Here is a 24299-nt window from a genome sequence, read left to right on the forward strand (position 1 = left end):
CCCCATATTTACAAGGTGTGGGGCAGCATCTAAAATACCACCAGGGAATACCTGTCCTTAAGGAGGCGATACTAGGAGAAATGTTTTATTTCTCCCCGTATTTTGCTCTTTCCAAGAATGCAGCACACACAGATAGAGCAAATTGCCTGTAAAGCTTGTTTATGTGCAGGGACATATGGCGTTTCCCGCACACAAACAATTGCCCCTACAGAGCAAGTACCCTAGCAAAGCTGTGCTACAGTGCCTGCACTGGTTCTAGGCAGCTTTTTTAGCACCAGTGCTGGGGGTAATGTGGGGGTGCACCACATTCTCGTAATTATGGCACATCCCTGAATTTTGAAACTGTTGGAGAGCAGTGGTACCAATTTTGGTGTAACACCATGTTCCACCAGTTTCTTGTAAATATGCCCCTGAGGGCTCAAAACAGCCGTAGAGTACTTTTTGAAAAAAATACTCACGTGTGTTTAAAACAATATGAGGAACTATGGTAAGTCCTAGTGTAGAGCTGTATCTTCAGGAGTGTATGAATGACTGAACAGTTACTTGACACGACACATTATGCACAGGCAGAAAAGTGTTATATCACTTTCTAAGGCAGAGTTATATATTATCATGCTCAAGATCATGTGTAGTATTTGTTGTGAAGCACGATTGAACGTTTTCCAAAACATGATTCCATGGCTACCGTTCCCCACCAACTACATCTCTCAAATTACTGTTCATTTTACGTAGTCTCTCATATATATCAGAAAAAGATATTTACCAAGACTGGCAGTTCACATCAGTGTCAACCTTTGCTCCTGGTTTGTAGTATTTTCCACTGTCATCATAACATCCACATTGAGCCGTGCACTCCATCTCGTCCTCGTTGAAATAGGGCTTGTCAGCGGGACAGCTTGGGTAGCAGCCTAGGCCAGAGAAAGGAGGTGTTAAACTAGGCCGCGTGTGTGCAGATAAAAAAAACTTCACAATAGATTTGGGGGGCAAGAACAATACAGGTGAACCCTTATCTACTTTTTTTTAGAAGAGCTGATTATACCAAACAATACAGAATTTTCTGCGGCAAATATATATGATAGAGCACTAAACAAACATGCATTTTTCCTTTTCATGCCACCCCCTAGCACCCAGGATAATAGTATCTGCAAAGTTTAAAATCTTTAGCACTACCTCTCAACTAGATGAGTTCATCAGCCACTACAGATCATCAAACAACATTCACCTTCTTTATACAAATTCATATAATCTACACTTTTTCCAACTGCCATCAAAAACGTTGCTAAACCAATAACATATCACCTTGTTCCAAAATGGAAGCCTGATAAGTTTTTCAATCTTGTGTCCATCACACTTGGCTGCTATTGTGGACATCTTAATGGAACATTTGTGTTTTGAGGGTTAAGCTGCTGGGGTTCACGCACAACCAGACAGGACCTATATGTTTTCAGGGCAAGAACCTGTCAGGTGGTTACACCCAATGAACCACTGAATTCTGAGAATTAATTGTAAGTGAGACAGGTTATACCGAATATATGTGCTTGGGTGGACATCCCAAATTTTCAGATACACTGTGAATTTTTCTCTTTGTTCTGTAATTATTCATACTGACCAAAGTCTCTGCGGTCAAATGCTAGTGAGCTCACTGGCATTGGACAGCAGAGACTTTTGGGCTTGCAGCTTACTAACCTGTTTGCCAATAGACTAGGTCAACCATTGGACCAATTATTTAAAACCATTGCCATGAAAAAGCCCTTGGCGTGTCAGCCATGTGGGTTGAAACATGTGGCGGCAATGCTTTGTTTTTTTTGTTTTCTTTCAATCGGATACAAATAAATGCAGAACTAAGAGAAAAGTTTACAGTGTATCTTTATTTTTGGGATATCTTAATGGAACACACCTTCCCTCAAATTCAGTCCAATGGCTAACCTGCTACTACCTTCTAATTGTGGCTTCTGCTTAACAAATGTATTTGCCTCTTGTGGCTAGTCTGCATAACAGTCTTCAACAACTTTGGTGAGGGATAGGCGTAAAGTACAACTTATGTAGGTGACAATACTTCTACTGACTAAATTGTTTTTCCTTTATTTTGCATTCTTACTGGTTACTATTAAAGATATTTCAGATCACTCTCGAGATCAAGATTAAGATATCAACTAGCTGCTTGACTGCATTCTTAGAAGGAAGGACTTATGTAACTTCCAGAGGACTCAGGCGACAGTGTGTGGGGTTCTACTTACACCAAAAGGAAAGGAGTGTAGTAAATATTTGATTTCTGTGCATCAGACGGTGTTCTTAAACATCTTTATTGGTAGCTAGTAAGCATGTGAACTGAAAATCTATTATTATTTTAATGCAAATATTTCCACCTACATTATTTACACTTTTAGTCTTCAGCTCACCTAAGGTCCTTCATCACCCCAGTGGCCAAAACGTTGCAATATATGTGATTTCCAATATTGCAGCTCTCACTTTAGTTTATAAAAGTTGCTTACACTTTGAACAGCAATCCATTTCACAATGTTGTTGCTGTCCTTCTTTGTACCTCAATTAGTAAAACACATTCCTGATCCCAAATGAACAAACCCTAGAGGCAGGTTATGCTAAAGCTTTCCTGTAAAACGCTCTCGCTTCTCAGTATCTAAGCTGATCTTTCTCACCTTCTAGTCCTGGTAGAACATCATTGAGGCATTTCCCACTAGGGTTCCGGCATGTCTTCATGCAGGAGGCGCCGCAGGGCTTGTAGTGCCACTCACACTTTCCATCAGGATTGTAGTAATCACAGAAGAGAGCTGTGGAAAGGAGAACAGACAACAGGAGCTATTGCAGTACCAAAAAGCAAGCTATGATAGTTCATTTGTTGTTTATGCTTATATGTGACGAACATGAGAACGAGACAGAAGCTAAATTAAAACCACTTATTAAGAAAATAGGAGGAACAAATCTGACCATAGTATGTGGGAATGAGGTTGTGGAAATTATAAACACAGAACTACTTCATACACAGAACATAAAGGCACATGAGAAAGCAAAAAGTTACATTTGTTTGTGCAAGGATACGCTGTGTTCACAGGAGAGGGATGCCGAGATTTCCACTGAGAATAGAACAGTGCTCGTGTAGTGAAGGGCATACATTTGAGAATAAGTAGGGCAACTCCAATCAAATATTCAAATTTGTAATGTTCATATAAATTTTACTTGATGCCAGTCAACTTGGCATTGCAGCCTGGGCTTGTATCTGTGATGCAGAGGACGTTTCTTAAATTCTTAGACCTTGGTCATAGGTTCAGTGCTGAATTCCATTATCTGGGAACCACAAATATTGAAAATACGAATAATCCTCTGATACACCACCCATTATGAGTGGCCAGGTGTTGGATGTAATAATTATTTCACCCCCCCAAAAAAACCATGACATGGATTTTCGTGATGGTAGCACCAACATCCGCATGCCTAAGTATTCACTGAGCACTTTTCCCCTAGTAAATTATGGCAGACCTGCAGAATTGTACACGTGAAAACCTATCAATGGTGATATTTGGTGCACACGTCGCATTCTAGTATGTGTGATAACAAGAAATCCCTTGATGAATAGATGAACAGTAGGAAATTTCCAACGTAGCATTTACTTATTCATTTTAAAGGTTGCTAAACAGAATCAGTATCAGCTAGGGAACGCATTAAACTGTAGGATTTCATAACAATCACTAGTGATACCAAGGCAGCGGTTTTATTTCAATGTTGTGCCCTGATCAAAATGCCATATGGACTATCCATGCATGCATTTTGTATAAGACCTTTACCGTTTGACTAGTAAACCATATGATGGTTCCACGTGAGACTTTTTTAATTAAACATTTATTTTGGAAAATCTCTTTCTTCTTCCTCTCCCACTACATTTTAATTAATACTCACGGCAGATGTGCGGGGTTCTCCAAGAAACACAGGTGCCAAATTCACTGCAGATCTGAGCATAGGCTGCAATTGCTGTGCAGAAACATTCACAATCTCCACCGGTGTCACAGGCACAGGAATCACTCACGCAGGCCTCATAATATTTAGTTGGATCGACCTGGTGAAAGAAGGGCACAAACATTATTATTTCAAATGTGTCTACACCCAGTCTTTTTAGTAGGATTCAAGCCGTAGACCTTTCTACTCTACCTGAATAAGCACCTATTTCTTAATGTTAACAATCATGTCTGAACCTAGAAGTGTAAGAAATAAGAACATCTGTGAGTAGCATTTTAAAAATGTGCTACTCAGAGGATCCGATGAACTGTCGTCCTCTACAACAAATTATATTCGTGCCTCACTCTCATTTTCAGCACAGGGGATTTGTGGTCAACTGCAATATGGCTACTTCCTTGAATGTGTGAGTGTTGTAAGACATGTTTACTTTAGATTGGGCATTCATGTGAGGATTGACAAATGTTATCATACTGGGATACCCTAAATTGCAAATGAGATTAAAGGTCCTTTTCTGCCAGGCAGTTTTAATTTATTTCCTACGTTCTTAATAGCTCTCAGAATAAATCTCTAGCCACACTTTTTGAAGAATGCAGAGATTGTGAGAGGCAAGTCCCAAATGACAATTCAGAATGGGCTTCCCTGTGTACTCCCGGTACTGAAATGTGGAGTTTAATTGAAGTTCCTGAAATAAACAGTTCTAAGTCAATCCAAGAAAACTTTACTCGGTTTGGATTACAAACCATAAAAGTTACACAAACAAATACATCAAGATAAAATTCATTGTGGAAAATAAGTTTAGCAGAAAGACCAATCAATTATTAATTTACAACACTAGATAAAAGATTGTTACAATACAATGAAACGGCAATGAAAAGTGACAGTGCATTCTTACTCCATAGCAGCATACAAATAATAAATAAATAATTAGTTAAAATTTTGGAAAGAATTCATAACAGGTCCATAAACTTCCTAGACTTAACAACTGATTTTAAGAATTCTAATATAAAAAGTATGCAATCTCCATTCAGTAATTGTAGGTACATCACGGCTGGCCGAACCTGACCAAAGTTAAGTTTTTTTAAAAGAGGGACCAGATAGCTTTGCGTTGGAATTCATACAATTTACATAAGAACATAAAATGCAGCATATCCTACGGAGACTTTCCGTCGCAGCCGCAGGGAGCTGCCACTTTGTTAAAAACAAGACATTTTGGCCTTACAAGCATGTGATGAAACAAGTTCATACGAAACCTAGTCAAATAAAAATTTCTCGTGCATGGACAAAGTACCCATAAGATAAGGCTCAGCATTTGGTGTTCTTTTTAACATAATATATGTCCTAACGCTAGGTTTCCGTACCTCTTTTGCTTCCCTAGTCAGCTTCCTTTCTAGGAGGAAGGCCGTTTTTATTGCCTTCACATCCCCCTTATTGATACATTCAGGGTTATCAAATAACTCACCTTGCCCTAGTCCTACAAGGCCATTCCTGGTATAGTTTAGCCATGGTATTGCGAGTGATTTGTCCAATAACAGACAGTCTTTTAAAATCATGTGGGTCAAGGGAATGTCAGGGTTTAACCATGTTTTAAGCCAGCAGGTCAGAGGGCGGATGGAAAATATGTCACTAACAAACTGGATCCCCAGTTCCTCATGAACAGCTAGGTTTGATGTTCCTCCTGGGACACACAATAAACGTTTCAAAAAAACATTCTCCGTAATTTATAAGCACTCTTCCACATTATACCCCCATATTTCGCTGCTATAAGTTGCAGTGGCAATGGATTTAGCCTTATAGACTTGCAACATCGTGCTAGTAGGCTTTTTCCCCGATTTGGATGCAAAATTAAAAATTGCTGCATTCACCCTGGCAACGTCCCCTTTCTTTTTTCAAAACTTGAGGGCCCCATTTCAGCTTATTATCAAAAAGGACTCCAAGATACGAGAACGTGCTAGTGAGGGGAAAATTCTTTTTTGGAGACTGCCCTACCTGCATAATGTAAGATTTAGAATTATTTATGGTTAGTTCCATTTCTGTCATAAAAGCATCAAAGGCAGTTAAAAGTGCTTGTATGCCCTTTTCTGTCCTGGATATGAGGACCGCATCGTTCGCATATAACAGGACCGGAATACCATGACGTCCCACTCTGGGGCAGTCAGCCCCCACGCCCCTTAAGACGCTATCTAGATCATTAATGTAAAAATTGAACAAAAAGGGAGCCAAAATACATCCTTGACGGACTTCCTTTCCTTTTTGATATTAAAATCCTTTGTAACACTCAGGTCCTGAGAGAACCTGACGTTTGCTCTGGTGGACCTATGTATATCTTCTAAAAAATCTACAATACTGCACTCAACCCCCTTTGCCCTCATGGACTGCCAGAGCTTTTTCCTGTTGACACAGTCAAAAGCTGAGGACAAGTCCATGAAGGCAAGGTGAATGGTCCCCTGGTGGGCCACTGTATACTTACTCAATATCAAAAAAAGATGGAGGCACTGAGCAGTGGTAGGACGCCCCCTACAGAACCAATACTGAACATCGGACATGATCTTATTGTCCTCTGTCCATGATGTGAGCCTCTGCAGGAGAACCCTCCCAACTACTTTTACCACAGAATCTATAAGTGATATGGGTCTGTAACAGTGCGGACTACTCTTGTCCCCTTTTTTAAAAACGGGGACTATAGTAGAGGTCACCCAAGACTGAGGGCAGCCATGTTGCGCCGCAGTTCTAAGTCTGGTTTCTATATCATGCGGCGTTATGTTCCAGGTACCGTACCTGAGAGTGGCAAGCAGCAAAGACATTGCTGTTGATGATACTGCACTGCTTCTGGGCCCAGGACTTCCGGTAAGGGTTTGCCAAGCATGCATCCTTGGGTTCTTTGGCATCTGGACAGGTAGGAGAGAACTTCCAGCTGTTTCCAAATTCTATTACATCCCCGACCACAGACTGACTCCTGGTGGTAAAGTCGTTGTTACTGTTGCCGTCGTAGTTCCCACAAAGGCCACAGACTTTACCCTATACAAGAAGAGAGTAAATGAGTCTTTAGTAAGGTAAAAATAAAAAGGTTTTCTAAGACATCAAAGATCCTGTCCATAAATGTACACCTAATGTTGGGCTTACACTCTGTGAAGATTTCTAATGGACATTATTTACCTAGATATTTGCAAAATGACTGAGGATAATTAACACTTATAAATATGTGAAAAAACGTTTACAAATGTATTTAGTGGATGGTTCGGAAAAATGTTGATTTCCTGTGCGAACATTTCTGAAGTTTACAGTCATTGCAGTCCGTGAAGATAGTTTTTTTTTTTTGTTAATTTTACAAAACATCACTGGCAGGCACAAATCATGCAGAAAGGTTTTTTGTGGAAGAATGTTGTTGCGCCTCTTTGTCTGCAATACAATGTGCACTCTAAAATGAGTTTGTGGTGGAATAAGTTTTCGCCTGAAACCTACTTTAGCCAAATGTCCTTTTCCGCAATTTGAACATGGCACACTTGTGACACAGTTGTAAAGCCTGCAAAGTGTTGAAGCAAGTTTCACATAGTTTGTGGAGGTACAGACTGCAACATTGCACAACAAATATATTTAGTTAATCGCTGATGGTCATTGCACATTGTTCTCTTCATGTAACGCAACCGATATTGTTATTTTGCATTTGAGTAGCGTACTATCTGCCGTTAGAGTGACATTGCAAATTTTAATAACATTGCGGTTTCTACAATGGAAAACTATGTTATGTAATCTGTCAGCTGACTTTATACGCTGTTACGCATTCTCTCTGCAAACCTGCAAGTTAATTTTCATGTAAATGACATATTGTTCTCCTGCAGTTAGGTGGCCATAGATTACTTGGTAGGATTGTACTAGTGCGGGTCAGCTATTTTCATTGAGCTGTTTACTCGTGGGATGCCTTCCTGTGGCTGCAGCTCAGGTATTCCCTCAATCTTGGTCTGCTGCTGTGGTTTCTCACCTGGAAGTCTGAGCTCAGTCTGATAAAGATGCTGGTCTTCCTGTCCCACATGAGGATCAGTCCATTGTTAGCTTCAATCACCAGGTAGATGCCCATGTTACGGATCTTGTATGGCACTTCTGCCCCGATGCCCCTCTCAATCACTTCAATGTGCTCATCAGAGAGTATCAGCTCAAAGCTCTGAAAAAATAAAATTGAGTGCGCTTGTTAGGATTACAAAATTTCAGGTAAACATTCTGGGCCTCATTTATGAGAAATGACGCATCGCTGCGTGAAAGCAGCGATGCGTCACTTCTCGGTGCGCACTCCTTGCGACATACCTGATGCGTCATATTTACTGTATGACGCATCATGTCGCAAGGAGTAACAGATACGTCAGTATTTCTAACATATCTGTATGGCGCAAAAGTGACGCATTGCTGGAGTTTGTCACAAAAGTGATGCAACTCCAGCATTGCGTCCTTTCACCTGGGGCAAGCCCCAGGTGAAAGGGCCTGCGTCAGTCTTACGCCTGTTGTGAGGCAGGCGTAAGATTTTGACGCAATGGCATCCTAGAAGTGACGCAGTGAAATCTCTTAGATTTTACTGAGTCACTTCTACGAGGCTTTTTGCGGGGGAACGCCCCCTGCATACATTATACCTGACGCGGGTATAATGTAGCGCAGGAGTTTACAAAGTGACGCGTCTGCTTAGATGCGTCACTTTGTAAATAGTGCGCAACAGGAGGCATGTTTTACGCCGCCAATGCATCACAAAAAGTGACGTATCGGAAGCGCAAAACTGATGCAAGGGCTTATAAATGAGGCCCTCTCACTTTAAAGGTAATTTCGTATGCATCGTAGAGAACTAATCTCAATCTGTTTGAAACTAATAACACACTTTAATTGTTGTTAATAGTAGTCTTGTGGTCCCTACTTGTACAGGTGCATACCTCTGCCAGCTTGAGACCCAATTTCTAACACCTGACCTATCAGTCTGCGGAATTAATAAAGACATGGACTAAGACTGCTGAGTAGCAGAATGTTATCTGATTTATAAAATGTTATCCCTTAATAAATACTCCAACTAAGACTTTATTGATCATGTCCCAAGCTAGCACATGCAGATTCTTGAAGGTCTGTAACAAGCAAAGAATTATATTGCGTCATATTTTTCTGCTGTTCTTCTCAAGACTACATGAGTGTTTACTTATTCTGTTTGCTTTGGCATCCGTGATGAAGACCCACAAAAGAATGAAGTGTAGTGATTGTTAATAACATCTCAAGGAGTGGATGATATTTAAACATAGAGCATGGTGCAACTGGTATTGCTGACTCTACTTACAGCGAAGAAGATTTTAATGGCCTTGGAGCAGGTGGTGCCAGTGGTGCCGCAGGGAATGTTCTCAGTGATCACTCGGAAACTGCTGCTGGCTTTGTCACTGCTGCAGTGGTCCTGAGGAGGTAAAGTAGATAGAGTTAATCCCTGGATGGGGCTCCTGTATCAATCCCGCTGAGCATTTGACCAACTGAAAACAAGCTCTTCACCTGGGCTAGGGTATATTCACAGTCTCCGTTGAAGCTGAATCGCTTGCCGTCGAAGGTGATGTAGTGTCCATCGCCGTACACAGCGCATGTCCCAAGGCAGGGATCATTGGTGCATTCCCACATCCGGTTCTTACAGGTACTATAAAGAAGAAATACATTATATTACAAGTGTGAAAAGTCTTCTTATTATCTTTTACAGTTTTTTCTATTGTGCTATGAAATTTAGTCAGAAAAAAAACACTACACACGAAGCCCGTTTCCTTGGGACTAGTTACAACACAGGATAAACCTCTGATTGCTAAGAAAACTTGGCGAGGAAATTGGCTGTTGAAATCACATTTGAAGTTTCTCCAAACTAAATGTTTAGGTAGTGCTGAGCATTTGTTTGCAATACTGCGAATGCTAGTATGGAATTCCTCGTTGAGCTCTGGGGTTACCTAGGCTTCTGCATTGAGCGTATAATACACAGAAATGTGAAACCAAAATCCAACATGAAGTCACCTGACACAAACATCTGTATGCACCCCTGGGCTCCATGGTTGTTGATTTGGTACTATCGCTTGGACTGTTGATGTACACCTTTCCTTTACTGCTTAGAGTGCAGTGAGCATAACCACTGAGGTGTTGGCATTCTAAACGTGCATGGTGAAACATTTCATGGAGAGAGCAACTGCACATGAAAAGAGGAAGAGGAAACTCACCAGGTGTTGCATTTGACCTTGATGGTGTCCCCTGGCTGGTAGACGGCGTCGTTGTGCACGCACGGGCAGTGGTCTGCCTTGATGCAGTTGCCTTTGCCATCGGACACCAGGCCCTGAGGGCACATGCAGCCGGAGGTGCAATGGGTGCTGTACTGTGAAAGCCAAGAAAAGACAGGGGTGTCAGAATACTCACTCATTAGGATATGAACTGATGGCCCAGAGTGTTCACAATGGCAGGTAAAAGAAACTACGAGCAGTGTTTGCTCTCTTCCTGAAGAGGAGACTGGAATATGCAAAGCTCCACGGACATGCGTGCAGCCCCACGAAGAGCTGCGCCGGGCGGAAGTGACGAGAGCTGAACAGAATGTTTGACCTCGTCACCCCCACGCAGAAAGTGGTAAACACGGTCTTCGAAGAACCAAAAAACACATTGAGTAGACTGATGGTACTTTCTAATGCACCGTTAAAAAGTGGGTATTTGTATGTGGTACTGGAACCCGGGGTTCTAGACTCGCTTTGGGACTAGATTGTTGGTGCAATAGATAAACGTCTATTTCCTGACGCAGTTCCATGCTCTCATCTTCGCAGTCCATCATCCAGTATGGCAGCCATTCACACATCCTTAAAGCAAATTTAAACAACAATAGGTACTTACGCATTGCATATCAAGTGTGTGGCAACTTTTCTGGCACTCTGCTCCCGGTGTACCAGCAGTGACATTGGCACAGTCAAAGTAGACCATGGGCGCAGGGCATTCTGGGGGAGTAAAAGATAGGTAATAAAGTAAGTCACTTGAAACGTGGATATTTTTAACTTAAGACCTGAAAATCTGCCACCGTGCGGGCCCTTCTGATGCAACGCCCACCCCTGTAGCTTCCGCCCTCACACGAAGTCCCTGCCTACACTTTTGCACTAAAAGGTTACTCAGGTGCCCCCTTAGGCGAATGAAGCAGATCCTGCCAGGCCAATTAGCAGAGGCTGTCTGAGAAGAACAGAAGAGTGGAGAGGAGAATGTATTTTACCTGGCTTTGAGGATCCAATGCAGCTGAGCTGCCCTTGTGTGCAGGTGCTGCAGGGAGAAAGGTAAGAGACAGCATCAGATTTTGATTTCTTGACATTCACTTTCATTTGTATATTTATGTTGCTTTTCCCTGCTCAAGCCTCCACGGGACTCAACTTTTTTAGTTATTATTTTAAAGTTGTCAAGTCAAAGCTTTGGGTCATTTCTTCATAGGAATATTTTCCAGAGGGAACCGAGGGATATTCACGAAAATACATTTACATTGTTTAGGCCGGAGAATCTTGGAAATTAAAAACTTTTAACGTATCGATATTTGAATTGTGATGTTATTGTGCTTGTCCATTGGCAGTCTACTGTGGGTCATTTCTTATTTTCTAAGAGGGACCCGCTTTCACAGTCAGGAGCCGGGCAGTACAGCTGCTCACCAAGAGGATCGATCGGCTTTACCCCTCAGTGCTTCCAGCTCAAAAAAAACGCGTGCACGTGACAAAGGACACCAAGCAGTCAACTCTGACCAGGGGCGGATTGGCAAGGCGGGCATTCGGGAATGGGCCGAAGGGCCGGTGCCTCAGTGCCCTCTGTGGGCCGAAAAAAAAACGGCCCACAGAGTGCACGGAGACAAAGACTGAGAAAATGAAAGCCGCCTCGCTGTGCGGCCAGACAGCGATTGTCAGCTGTGGGCTCTCCTTCACCCCTACCCTGCCAAGCAATCAAGCGGAGGCTGGGCTGGGGAGGGGTGATTGTTTGCAATAATCGGCCTCCCTGGGGGCCAGGTGTTTCTCAGGCCTTTGAGCCATTTGCACCTCGGCCCCCTGGCGCCCATGCAGCCCAGAAACGGTGTTAGTCTTAACACCTCGCCCACAGCCCTTCACATTCAGGGCATAGTGGGCGAGGAAGAATGGGTCTTGCTGTGGGGGCCTGGTGATGTTTGGAGTTTTTTTGTTTTATTTATTTATTTATGCGATTTTATATAGCGCGGACTTTACCCGAAGGTGTCAGGGCGCTTCACACTAGGAACAGCAATAATACATGAGGAGAAAATTATAAGTGGACAAATTACAAAAGCAAACGGTAAGTTACATGAATCAAAAGTGACAATAGTGAGCAACCAAAATACAAGAGGAGCAAACGATACATTACAGGAGGAAAAAGAGATATGTGTGCAGGTTACAAAAGCGTACAAAATACAAGTAGAGGTATAATACTGCAATTAATGGCAGACACTCCAGCACAAGAACAAACGTTACGTAGGCAATGGTGGCACTTGTGCAAGTATCTAAAGCAAACAAAATTGAGAGGTAGCAAACAGTGTGTTACAAGAGAAAAGTGACTTGTGCAAGTTACAAAAGGGTACCATACACAGGTACAAGGGTAATACTACAGTAAATGGTAAACACTCAAACTGCCAGAACACACTGGGAAGGCACTTCCCATGTACCAGCTTCACATCAGCCTCCCCCTGGCTACCTGGCTGCCTTGGATGACCCAGAAAGATGTGTTTTGTGCTCCCCTGCCAGGACATTTCCCCAAGGCCTGGAGGGTTGATTAATTTACTAATTGCAAGGGCCTTACCTCTGTTCATGTGCTCCTGAGCTGAAGGTCTGGGGAGGGCTGAGTAGGTTAGTAATAGCAGGGGCTTTGCTGCTTTTCAGGTGCTCCTGTGCTGGAGGGCTGGAATAATTTTGTGAAGGGGCCTTGCTATTTTTTTTAGTTGCTCAGCATGTAGGCCATTGTCACCTTGGCCCTGTGTCGTGTGCAAGAACAGCATCCTCCCACTTTTCATTCCTTGTATGTGCAAATGGTGTTTCATGAAAGGGCACGCCCCTTGAATGTGGGCCACGCCCCTTAAATATGGGCCACGCCTTTTGAATGTGGGCCACTTTTTTCGTCAGTGCCCGGGCCGAATTGTGATCCCAATCCGACCCTGACTCTGACCGAATCTCGTTAGGGCAGAGTCAGACCTTCATCCTTCCGAGGTCATACACTGAACAATCGTAAGTTATGCAATGCAAACGTCTGATGTATACACGGCATTTCAAATCCAGTACAATCCTGAAAACGAGCTAATAATGTAGAATAGCGACCCTCGCCATCAGCTCACCAGAGAATGCCGTTGTCGTGGACAACCTCTCCGGAGGGCACGGCGGTTCCCATGAAATAGCAGGGGCAGACAGCAGCTGGCACACATTTGCCCGATTCGTCCATGTAGGTTCCTTCCTCGCAGGTGCACCCATCCACAGGCACGAATTTAACGCTGCAGGTCAAGTCAGGCTCACTCAGGGAGCGGCAGGTGGGCTGGCAGGAGTTCACCGAGTAGCTGTAGGTCATGGTCTTGGGACAGGCAGTGGTATATTTGGCTGTAAAGGGAGCAGGTTACATGTTAATACGAAGACAACGAATTGCCAGGGAAACAAGCAGACATCGACCCCAAAGTGCAATGCTGAGTAACAAGCCCAGCGCACAGTGTGAACTTGGGCAAGTGCCATCACTGCCCGATGCCAAAGTCCAGATCCAAGATGTTCTCGTACAGAGAGCTAAAAAGTTGTCTGTTTGTGGGAAAAACTGTCAGAAACACAACCCACCTTTGATGTTTTCGAACCAGAATAAGATTTTAAAAGTAACAAATGCAGTTTTAGTTAAGGCAAGGACCTGGACAGATGATAATGCACTAAAGCTTCTCTAAAACAGCTAGAAATGCCTATAAGGGATTGAAAACAGGTCAGTAGTAAATCCCCCACAGCCCCTGATCTTTCGAGAAGACTTTCCGGAAGATGAACATTTGCAAGAATCGAGACAGTAAGAACAAAGAATGAGTGATTTCACTCACCGCAGACATTCTTTCTCCATCCGGTTATGGGTAGGCCCTTGGCAGCACATGCCCTGAAGTAAGAGGAGAGGGCCGCACACATGCAATCCTCGCTCTTCTCGCAGTTGCAGGTGTCAAACATACAGTTCTAGGGAAAACCGAAAAAGTCTGCTCTTAAAATTCAGCAAAACCCAAAAAAATTGAATTGCTTCAGATACCTTTGCAGGTATGCTGTATAGTTGGGTGTGATTAATGCAGTAGTAGAGACTCAGTAACACCATTATCTCTTCCCTATGCAGGTGTGCAAAGCAGCAATACGTAGAAAGCATGAGTATCACGACAGTAGAAGCAGTAGGCACCCTCCAACACAATGGTTTAAATCAACAATTTCAATATCTGTAATAGTTCAATGTTCAAGACTTACAGCGTAATAGGTGGCCGGGTTCACCTCGGCATGGCAGCTAGCGAAGGGTCCAGTAGGGTCAGTCAGCAACCCACACCAGTGAGAAGCAAACTTCTCTGAAATAACAAACATAGAGACATTACGGACCTCGGTTTCACTCAAGCCACATTATCACCCGCTGCTGATTCCATTAACTGCCCAGGTTAATGGTGCAAATCACAAATTCACTTTTGCTTTATGAATGTTTCTTGTGGCTGTTGGAAACAGCGATTCAATCGAACTTCTGTGTGAAGCCCTAAGTCGTCTAAAAGAGATTGGAAAATATTTTGCCAAACTGATTGATCTCCTGCTCAGGTTGGTTTGGTTGAAGTTAGCTCAACCTGATCCACAAATTAAGGGTGTTTAAACCACTGAAAAGTTGATAGAAATATTTATGGTTAGTAATAAACAGGTACAATTGTGTGCAATGGATATTCGAGTGACCCTCCACTGGAAGGTTTGAGCTAAGGCGCCTTGAGACCCTTACAGGTGAGTAGTCGCGCTTTCCAAGGCCTTGATTGATTGATTGATGGAGAACCATTGGTCAACATTGAATACTAGTGGAAGGTGATCCTCCTGGGTAGATTAGCTCAGCTACGGTGAGAGAAGTCAGTCTTGTTGAGAGCTCATGTGTTATGGAAAAGAATTAAACAAGCTGAAACCTCAAATCCCTGGTGCTTAAAATTAATGGTACATGCATGAGTGTGGTGCTTGTAAACTAGGCAGCGCTTTGCCCACAGAAGATACTGAAGAACAGCCAAGATCATAGGTAAGAACTTAAAAACAACCAGCCATTTATTTGAATCAAAATTTACTTGCCATTTTCAATGCTGAGAGTGCAGGGATTCTCAAAGATGTTTTTCACATTGGGGCAGCTCGCAGAAGTCTTCCAGGTGTTTGCAAAGGCAGCTGCAGTGCCTTCTACGATCCCACTGATGGCTGTGAAGTCATCGGCCTGAACGTCATTGAAGTTTCCACAGAGACCTTTTCAGGGAAGCAGAACAAACCATCAGACACTCATGCACAATGCGCCTACTGGATGAGCATAGGGAGGAAGTGGGTACAGAGGTCTCATTTCCTTACCACAGGTTTTCCCCTGGTATTCTGGCTCCAGGCTCACATAGACCTGCATGATGGGGATCAGCTGGATCTGAAGCTGGAGACCAAGCTGTGTCTCCACAATGATGAAGAAGGAGGATGGCCTGAAAATGGTGACATTGGCTGGAAATGAGGAGAACAGAAAACTTTTTAGCAAAGAAGAAGGGTAAAAGAACCCAACTCGTGAAGCTTGTGATGAGATTTGACCACTTGAACAGTTTAGAAAGGTCGTGCCGCCTGGATTTTCAAGAGTATTTGCATTATTCTTTTACCTTTGTCACTTTACTAATTGAAATACCGGTTTACTTAGTATCTAATCAGAGCTGATGCTTTCCTTGTGCTTTATTTACCCGGAACACGTTTGCTGTGAATTGGTGGTGACTTCAGTCCATTTCAAAATACGAAGTGTGTTTTACAATCTTTGTAATCTAGAGATCTAGACACTCAATATATTTTACTACATTTCCTCATACACTTCTTCACTATGTACAATTCATAGCATGCCTGGCCCACAAATTTAACTCAAGTAAACAATTTTCACTTCATATTTTAGAGTCTTGTTGTGCCATTTTATATAGCCATTTTAACACCATTCCCTTAACTAAGTAACTCCAGATAAGTGAACAAGTTTGCCTCCTCAGTGTAAAAGCAGTAAACACACTCCATGTCTCCCCAATTAAACATACTTCACATGCCATATGCCTCTCCCCTAATGCCAGGCACTAGGACTGCCACACTCTCTTACCACCAGTTCTTAAATCTTCCTGTCATGATTTCCTCTCACGTCTTTGAATTAAGTGCCTCGTTTTTTGTTAAATGATGGATGACATCCCTTAGATAGATGGTCCTGTAATGCCTTGACATGTTAAATGTCAATATGTCTTTTTTTAAGTTTTACTGAAAAGATGTCCGTTTGCTTACTTTCTAAGGACTTTGTAAGGATGAAAAGGGAGAGGTAGCTTGGTTAAATGAATATTTGTAATCGGTGCGATCCATTTTCTAGAATGAAACGAACAGCACTCGTGACCAGTTGATGGTGAAGCCGCCTTTTAAGAGGCGACGGTACCAGACAGGAAGTAGAGGTGGATTGGCTACACAAAGGAGAAGCTGCATGTCAGCCAGAGATGCATCTTCAAAGCAGCGACTTACCGGCTGAGACGGGCAGCTGAGTGTATATCCAGTTCACAAACACACTGCCGCAGGGTTTGATAACGATGACCTGAAGGAGGGAAGAGAAAAATGAGTTAGTCCTGGCCCTCTCGAAGACGTTACACCAGCATGAGCAGGCTACACAGGTAGTTGTGCAGAGGAATGACTTGGAAAGTTTCCAAAGTGTACACAATGCCCTATGTCGATAATGGAACTGTGCCAGCACTCCACCACAGCACCTCATGAGCAATGCAGATTGCTTGGGCCTGATACTGTGTATGGCATTCCTTACCCAAGCATACCTCCAGCCAGGACCCGTCCATTATTCAGCCATCTTCTGCTGTACTCCCCACCACACACTGCCACACATCACCTCAGGGTTTAACTCAGACCCTCTAGTGAGGCCCATCCCGCTCATATGTACAGGCCTCTTAATGATGCTTGTTTGTCGTAGAACTTACCGTCTGTCCATCATTGAGGCTGAGGGCGACACTCTTCAGGCACGTCTCGCTGTCCGTCAGGCCGCACTTGCGCAGTTCTCCCAAGATGGTGAACGTGTTTCCTCCGCAGAGCTATTATACAAACACCGCAATTAGCAATCATGTACGCCGAAACTTCCGGTCCTTTCACCTGTACGGGGCGGGGCTGGTGGTGATTCGGACCACCATAAGGTGAAGCAACCGCCCCCTTACAAGATTAGAGCAATGAAAACAGATACAGATGCATTTTGTTATTGAATTATGGTTTGATGCTTTCAAGTATTCGTTTGAACCCAGGAAAGAGGGCTTTTTCAGCCTTGCACCCTAAGCTGCTGCTGGACCTAGAGAGGGTATTCAGTACCCGCAAACATCTTTAGATTGAATGACGTATACCTTTGAAAGAACGTAGCTACAGTCTCCGTGCACGGTGTATCGTGTGGCATCATAGGTGGCAATGTGAGAGCCTCCTTCGACAGAGCATGTCCCAGTACAGGGCTGTTGTTTGCAGCTCCACTGGCCTCCAGCGCAGGTGCTGTACAGAAAAAGAAAAGTGAAATACAGTTAGAGCTTAGTTTGGAAAAGAAAGAGTGCTGATGCTCAAGGCTCTGCCCAGAATCCCGAGCGCAGTGCCACTAAATGCTGTGCACTGAATAGCATGGTTGCCCAGACTTGAACCCACCCAGCCTCTTTAATACCCTGCCTGCCCCTTTAACACGCTCCTGCAGGCTCCACTGTGACGGGGTTCCGTCTTTCTGCTTTCAGTGTGTTTGTCTCTCTGGCCATCAAGGAAATGTCTGATGCAGAAAAGTAAGTGGAGCACGAAAAAATGAGTGCTGGTGGCCCCCACTGGAACTACCAGCTCAAACTGAGCACTTAGTACAGTTTAACAATTGTCTGAGTCTCAAGCAATGTGAAAACACTACAAACAACATACATACACTGTAACAGATTAAATCATTCAGGCGAATAGGGCAGGATTTATAAATCCTCTTTGCACAGGGGCTGGTGACATTTTAGAAAGTGGCTTTCATCAGCTTCCTTATATTCATGAAAAATTGCAACACTTTAATAATTTCGCTCCGTTTCCACTTGATGCTGTTCTTTGGCCAGTGGTCCAAAAAAAGCAAATTTAATATTGAGGAACTGGTGTTAGGAAATGTTTGCCCGTTCATTGTGTTGATTGACTGCCACGTTCTATAAAAGACACAGGAGGGCTAACTTTGCCTTTTGTTTTTGTCTGGTGCTTCCACCTTAAAATATGGGACCCGTGGAGGCGTTCAGCAGCCTGCAAAAGCACCCAGCCCTCAGAATCTGCATTAGAAATGTTTACTTGCATTGCTAAATCCTTAGCTGGTCAGGCAATGGAATTATATTTGTATGTATTGACATTAGTTTTGCCAGCCGTTTTAATGTGTTCATTTAAGCATATTTGTTTTTATGGTTGTGAACTTGCTCATTGAATACAAAAATGCATACACAAAAAAGTTGGTGAAGGAGTCAAGAACTTTGAAAAAGGGGTTCACAACAGAGATTAGAAATCACGACATAGAAAAAGAGGTGGTTGGAGTAACAAATGGACCAGTCCATATTTTCAATTCTCCCTTCCCTCCACTGAAAGGCACTGTGCTTAAGGCAAATTGATATCAAAGCGTCGGGTAATAGTTCACATAAACACATAATGGTAAAAGCCCTTTCACTTAAGCCGTTCTCACAGTCTCTCATTCATCATAATCTTAAACAAACAGGTATGTCACAGAATATGTGAAACCGCAGAAATTACACACATAACATAACAAATACACTCCACAGATCAACTCTAAAAGGAAACTACTGCAGGACAATTTCAAAGAATGGTTACCACAAGAAGAGAAATAGCTCTATTGACAGAGGGAAAAAGAATTCAACTGGAAAACCTGGCAAATAGGATACATCACATCTTTTGTGTTGAATGAGTAAACTCTAAACCCCCATTAAGGAGGGAAGGGACGACACTGAAAGAGAACATTAGTACAAAGGGATTAATAAGAAGGGATCCAAAAATAGAGTAGAAACTGAAGAGACTTGGTTCACAAATCTGATATTCACCGCTATTTTCTCGATAACCGCAACCAACACAACAGCTCCTATAATTGTTGTTATCTCCTGGACAACTTAGAAATATGCATGAGCTTCTCAATGTCGGAAGACCAGAAACTACAGGGCTTTTTATTCTAAGAGGCAGTCCAGCAGATTAATCATAACACCAATAAACTAATCATAAACTATTAGAAGCAGTATACTAATCTGCCAAGATAAGTTAAGAGTGGAATGGATATGACAATAGATGGAAATGGAAATTAAGCATAACAGTAATAACGTGGTCTCAAGCGCCTTGAGACCCTCTGGGTATGTAGCGCGCTATATAAATTTCTGACTTGACTTGACTTGACTTATTAAATGATTTATGCGGACAATTTACATCTAACATTAAGGGCCTCAATATAAATTCCCAGGCTTTAGGTTTCGGGATACTGTAGGGTGAGATGATTCTTGCTGGTTTTCCCACACCTAATTCTGGGGATTTAAAATATTTTTTCCTGGAATGGGGATTGACACACTGATCTGGAAATCCGAGGTTCAAATCAACATGGTTTTCCAACTTCCTGGGTGAAAAACCAGCCCTGCAGCTGCATACATTTAAACCCTGCGTGGGCCAGGTGGTACATATATGAGGGGCTGTTGTGGATCCAGGTGCTCTGTTGTGGGGGTCCTAGAGGGTAGCGCATTTGCTGCTTCCCTAATGCTGACCTTAGAGTGTGAACCATCGCTGGGCACAGCAGCTGACCACAGTCCCCCTCAGCTCTGCTCTAAAGTCAAGGCCTGGATTCTCTGGGCAAGGATTTATTAATTCTGGATTTTGTGGGCCTGTTTCTTCAAGTGGCGAAACTGGGAAACTAGAATGGCTCAAAGCAGTATCTCCCCGGGACACTGCTCCAGGTCCCTCGCAATAGAGGCCTAAAGGTTCTGAATCAACTAGCATCCACCTATTGTTTCTCTCTACTGTAAACAAACCTGCACAGATAGATGAAATTCAAAAAGAGGACTGTAGATGCATTGTCCACTTCTTAGGGCCAGACACTACATTTTGATATTAAGCCGTTCTAGGACAGAGTAGTCCCTGGATCTCTACCCCTCTTTTTTGCCAAATCACTAAATTCAAATTAAGTCTGTTAGTGATGATGAAGTGATGAGGAAGGAAATTTCATTTAGTGGCCCCCTCAAAAAGTGAAGAATAGGCAGGATATAGATAGGACAGACAGAAAACAGAACTAACAATACAGGTAGAGGAATTCTGTGCTCTAAGGAGAACAGCATTTTTGCTGCTACCCACTTTAGTAGTACTCAATTTACCAACCCTAGAATGATAGAGGGTCAAGTGCCTGCATTAGAAGAGGTGTCCAGTAGGCCATGTTTGAGGGTACCAATTCTGTATGTGGTCTGTGCATGGGCCAATGTTGCCAGGTCAGCAAGGGCTTCATCCATTCACTTGAGAGTTTAGCACATGTGTTCACTAAGTTTGTAACTTGTAATATCATGCCAATGTCATGGTCTATGCTTAAATGTTGAGTGAGTACTGGAAAAGCAAGCACTGGTGTTGGTGCTAATAGAAAAAAGCAATGAAACTAGATTGTAAGAGATGTTTTGTGATTACACAATTAACAAATGCAAATGAGTCAAACTAAAATTTGTAATTAGTATTAAACATGTTGATGGCAGAGGTATAAATCACAGTATCCAAAATAAATATCAATAGTAAATTAATGGAAAAACAAGAGACTTCTGGTCTTTCTTACTATATTTTAACTCTGGTTAATAAAACAATATGCTAATGTACACTCGTGAATACAGACGAAGTAACAGGCAAGGAGAAAAATATAAAAAATATAGTACTTATGAAATTGTTTTCACAAATGATAGTAATGTTAATAGTTTTTAAAAACGAAAAATACATATAGTCATAAATATGTACACAAAATGATGCTGACAGTGTTCATTCATTGAACGTTTCTTAACTCTGCAGTTGTAAGAATGCACACACCGGTAGCAGGATTTTAAAGTGGCTTATCACAGTTCCTCATATTCAATCATTTCTAGAAGCCACTCCTCTGAAAATTACATTAAACATTATAATCTCGAACAAACCCTAGGTCAACAATCCGTGCAAGATAAATAGAGAATTCCCAGATTGCAATGGCTGAGTGACACTATCAGCAGGCTTACACAGCAATTCTTCTAGGGCAGTCACAGGGCACCTCCCTAAACCCAGGTCACCGCAGATACAGACGCTATTAACCAATGTTCAGTGTGATAACTTTTGTAACCCTAAAGAATCTGCATTCCTCCTGCATGAGCAACAACAAGATCTGATGTTTCTGATATTTGGTGTCTGAAGGATTTGTGCACATGCCTCTGGGAGCGCTCACTTCAGGGCTTCCCATGTTGTGAACAACTTGCCCCACCTTTACAAAACAGATCACAATATGAGACCTCCAAGGGCCATACCTGGATTCTGACTAGAAATCAAAAATCTGCATATGTACTCTTCAAACGGAGTCCTTTATCTATTATTATTAGGTCTATAGGCGCTTTGCGAAACAAGCTACTTATTGTGCGTTCAACAATGAAATACAATGAATGGATTTACCAGGAGCCGCATGGGGTGGAATATGAAGTGCCCGTAGCATAGGTTTCTCCAGCATAGGTGCAAGCGCATTGGGTCAAAGGAATGCAGCCAGAGTTGTTGATGTCATCCAGCACAGTCCCTGCAGCAAAAAATAAGACTGATGAGTGATGTGCCCATGATATCAGCACCACTAGTTTATCTGACCTTGACTAGTGCTTCCAATAGCTCAAAGAGATTGGTGCTTATGTTCACACACACCTCACTACTAAAGTCCTTTCCATGGATACCCTTCCTAATCCATACAATACTAGCATGGTAAACATAGTTACATATTAGCTATTCCTGGTCCTGGTTAAGCAATCACGTGATTTTAGTTTCTGATGTGGTCGAATATGGCAATGAGATGTTGGAAAAGTGGCAGCCTTCCACCAATTCAAGGGATTAAACGTGGCCTTGAGTTTGAAATCTGTCCAGTCAAACATAACCGTGAACCATAACCTGCAGCTAACTATTGACAATGGATGATCCCGGGCTACTTATTGCAAGTTGCCATGACCAATTTGATGCTCAGCAGCAAATGTTAAGCAGGTTTACTGGGTACAGTGTCATTGCCCACAGTATCTAGGGGCCGGCCTTATGTTGTGATGATATGGTCTGATCTTAGACATGGTAGTGCCCACTGCAGACACTAATACTCCTAAGGGGATCTTTGGCCTGGGAGAGCTGGGAACTGACAAAGAGAATGTGAGCAGACAGCTATCCCAATGGGGTCTTTAGAGTGTGAGCAGGCAGCTCCCCTATAGGGGTCTTTAGAGTGTGAGCAAACAGCTCCCCTAAAGGGATCTTTAGAACGAAAGCAGACAGCTCCCCTAAAGGGATCTTTAGAATATGAGCAGGCAGCTCCCTTAAAAGGGATCTTTAGAATGTGAGCAGGCAGCTCCCTTAAAGGGGATCTTTAGAATGTGAGCAGATAGATACCATAAAGGGGTCTTTGGAATGTGAGCAGACAGCTCTCCTAAATGGATCTTTAGAATGTGAGCAGACAGCTCCCCTAAAGGGAACTTTAGAATGTGAGCAGACAACTCCCCTAAAGGGATCTTTAGAATGTGAGAAGACAGCTCCCCTAAAGGGATATTTAGAATGTGAGCAGGCAGCTCCCCTTAAGGAGTCTTTGGAATGTGAACAGACAGCTCCCGTAAAGAGGTCTTTAGAATGAAAGCAGGGATCTTTAAAATGAAAGCAGGGATCTTTAGAACGTGAGCAGACAACTCCCAAAAAGTGATCTTTAGAATGTGAGGAGACAGCTCCCCTAAAGGGAACTTTAGAATGTGAGCAGACAGCTCCCAAAAAGGGAACTTTAGAATGTGAGCAGACAGCTCCCAAAAAGGGAACTTTAGAATGTGAGCAGACAGCTCCCCTGAGGGGATCTTTAGAAAGAGAGCAGACAGCTCCCCTGTTTGGTCTGGGAGAGCTGGAAACTGGCAAAGAGAATGCGAGCTCGAAGTTACCAGGGGGGCAGAAGCAGCCATCAGTACAGTGTTCCTCGCAGAGTTCTGTTCTCTCTGAGTTGGTGCAGGTATTTGCACATGGTGATCCGCACTCCTGGAACTGCATGTTGAAAGAGCATGACATGGCTGAAATTGAAACAAAAGCAATGGTTATATCGCACAACAGTTTACTGCACATATTTTAATTTATACACCAGCATGCACATTCATTAAAAAACTACCGCTAGAGGACAGCATCAGCTTGTACAGAACACGCGAGAGAGGTGACGGCTAGAAAGGCAGCGAGATCCTGAGCAGAGACCATAAAGGTGTTCAGTATTGGAGCCCTTCAAGACATTTAGCCGGACCTAGCACTTGAGGTAGGACAATGCTACAATGTACGCCCATTTAATTGCAAATGTAATCATTCTCCAAGTGGCATTTTTTTCAAGGGAAATGCAAATTATTGCTTCCTTCGCCATAATTTGCTGTAGGAAAGCTGGAAATACCAACATGTACTCCTACTGCAATGTGATTATAAAAAGATAAAGGGGTGAAGGGAATGGGTGTATTCCTCACACCTAAATTTAAAATATACAAATAAAACTGGGAACGCAGCAAATGGTGTGTTCGGTGGTCTCCCTGGGGCGTCAGTCATTACTAAAGAAATGGAGAAAGTAGTTTCCGCGGTGTGCACTCTCTCCAACCCAACAAACGTAGGAAAGGGGGCATGGAAATGTGTTGCATATCGGCCTCAGACTTTATTCATTGTTCCTCAGGCTGTGGACAAAGACAAAATAAACTTGAATTGAGAGACTGCTGTCAAGAATAGTAGAAAGCAAATCGCAGAATCTCGAGGAGGAAACATGAATAAAAGCGAAGACACTCATTTGTTAAATGAACGAGATAATTAGTGTTTTAGTTTATATCATTTTCAAGATACTGTCTGAGAAAACACAAGGGCTGGAGCAGCTTAGAAACC

General features: G+C 42.8%; 1 protein-coding gene across 1 annotated transcript in view; it reads right to left on the minus strand.

The window, feature by feature from the left end:
• LOC147733206 (mucin-5AC-like) overlaps positions 1 to 24299 on the minus strand; it is a 78204-nt gene that overhangs the window by 36002 nt on the left and 17903 nt on the right. Inside the window, exons 9-28 of the mRNA XM_086957738.1 lie at positions 23339 to 23464; positions 21852 to 21969; positions 17561 to 17699; positions 17150 to 17260; positions 16689 to 16758; positions 15525 to 15662; positions 15261 to 15425; positions 14424 to 14518; positions 14021 to 14147; positions 13295 to 13550; positions 11195 to 11241; positions 10828 to 10928; positions 10173 to 10324; positions 9472 to 9610; positions 9269 to 9379; positions 7946 to 8125; positions 6745 to 6984; positions 3913 to 4069; positions 2658 to 2789; positions 764 to 908 (exon numbers count right to left, since the gene is read on the minus strand). Coding sequence (XP_086813864.1) covers positions 764 to 908; positions 2658 to 2789; positions 3913 to 4069; positions 6745 to 6984; positions 7946 to 8125; positions 9269 to 9379; positions 9472 to 9610; positions 10173 to 10324; positions 10828 to 10928; positions 11195 to 11241; positions 13295 to 13550; positions 14021 to 14147; positions 14424 to 14518; positions 15261 to 15425; positions 15525 to 15662; positions 16689 to 16758; positions 17150 to 17260; positions 17561 to 17699; positions 21852 to 21969; positions 23339 to 23464 — 2749 coding nt within the window. The remainder of the gene's footprint in view (positions 1 to 763; positions 909 to 2657; positions 2790 to 3912; positions 4070 to 6744; positions 6985 to 7945; positions 8126 to 9268; positions 9380 to 9471; positions 9611 to 10172; positions 10325 to 10827; positions 10929 to 11194; positions 11242 to 13294; positions 13551 to 14020; positions 14148 to 14423; positions 14519 to 15260; positions 15426 to 15524; positions 15663 to 16688; positions 16759 to 17149; positions 17261 to 17560; positions 17700 to 21851; positions 21970 to 23338; positions 23465 to 24299) is intronic.

This window comes from Lissotriton vulgaris, chromosome 2_1 (assembly GCF_964263255.1).
Source record: "Lissotriton vulgaris chromosome 2_1, aLisVul1.2, whole genome shotgun sequence".
NCBI classification, from domain to species: Eukaryota; Metazoa; Chordata; class Amphibia; order Caudata; family Salamandridae; genus Lissotriton; species Lissotriton vulgaris.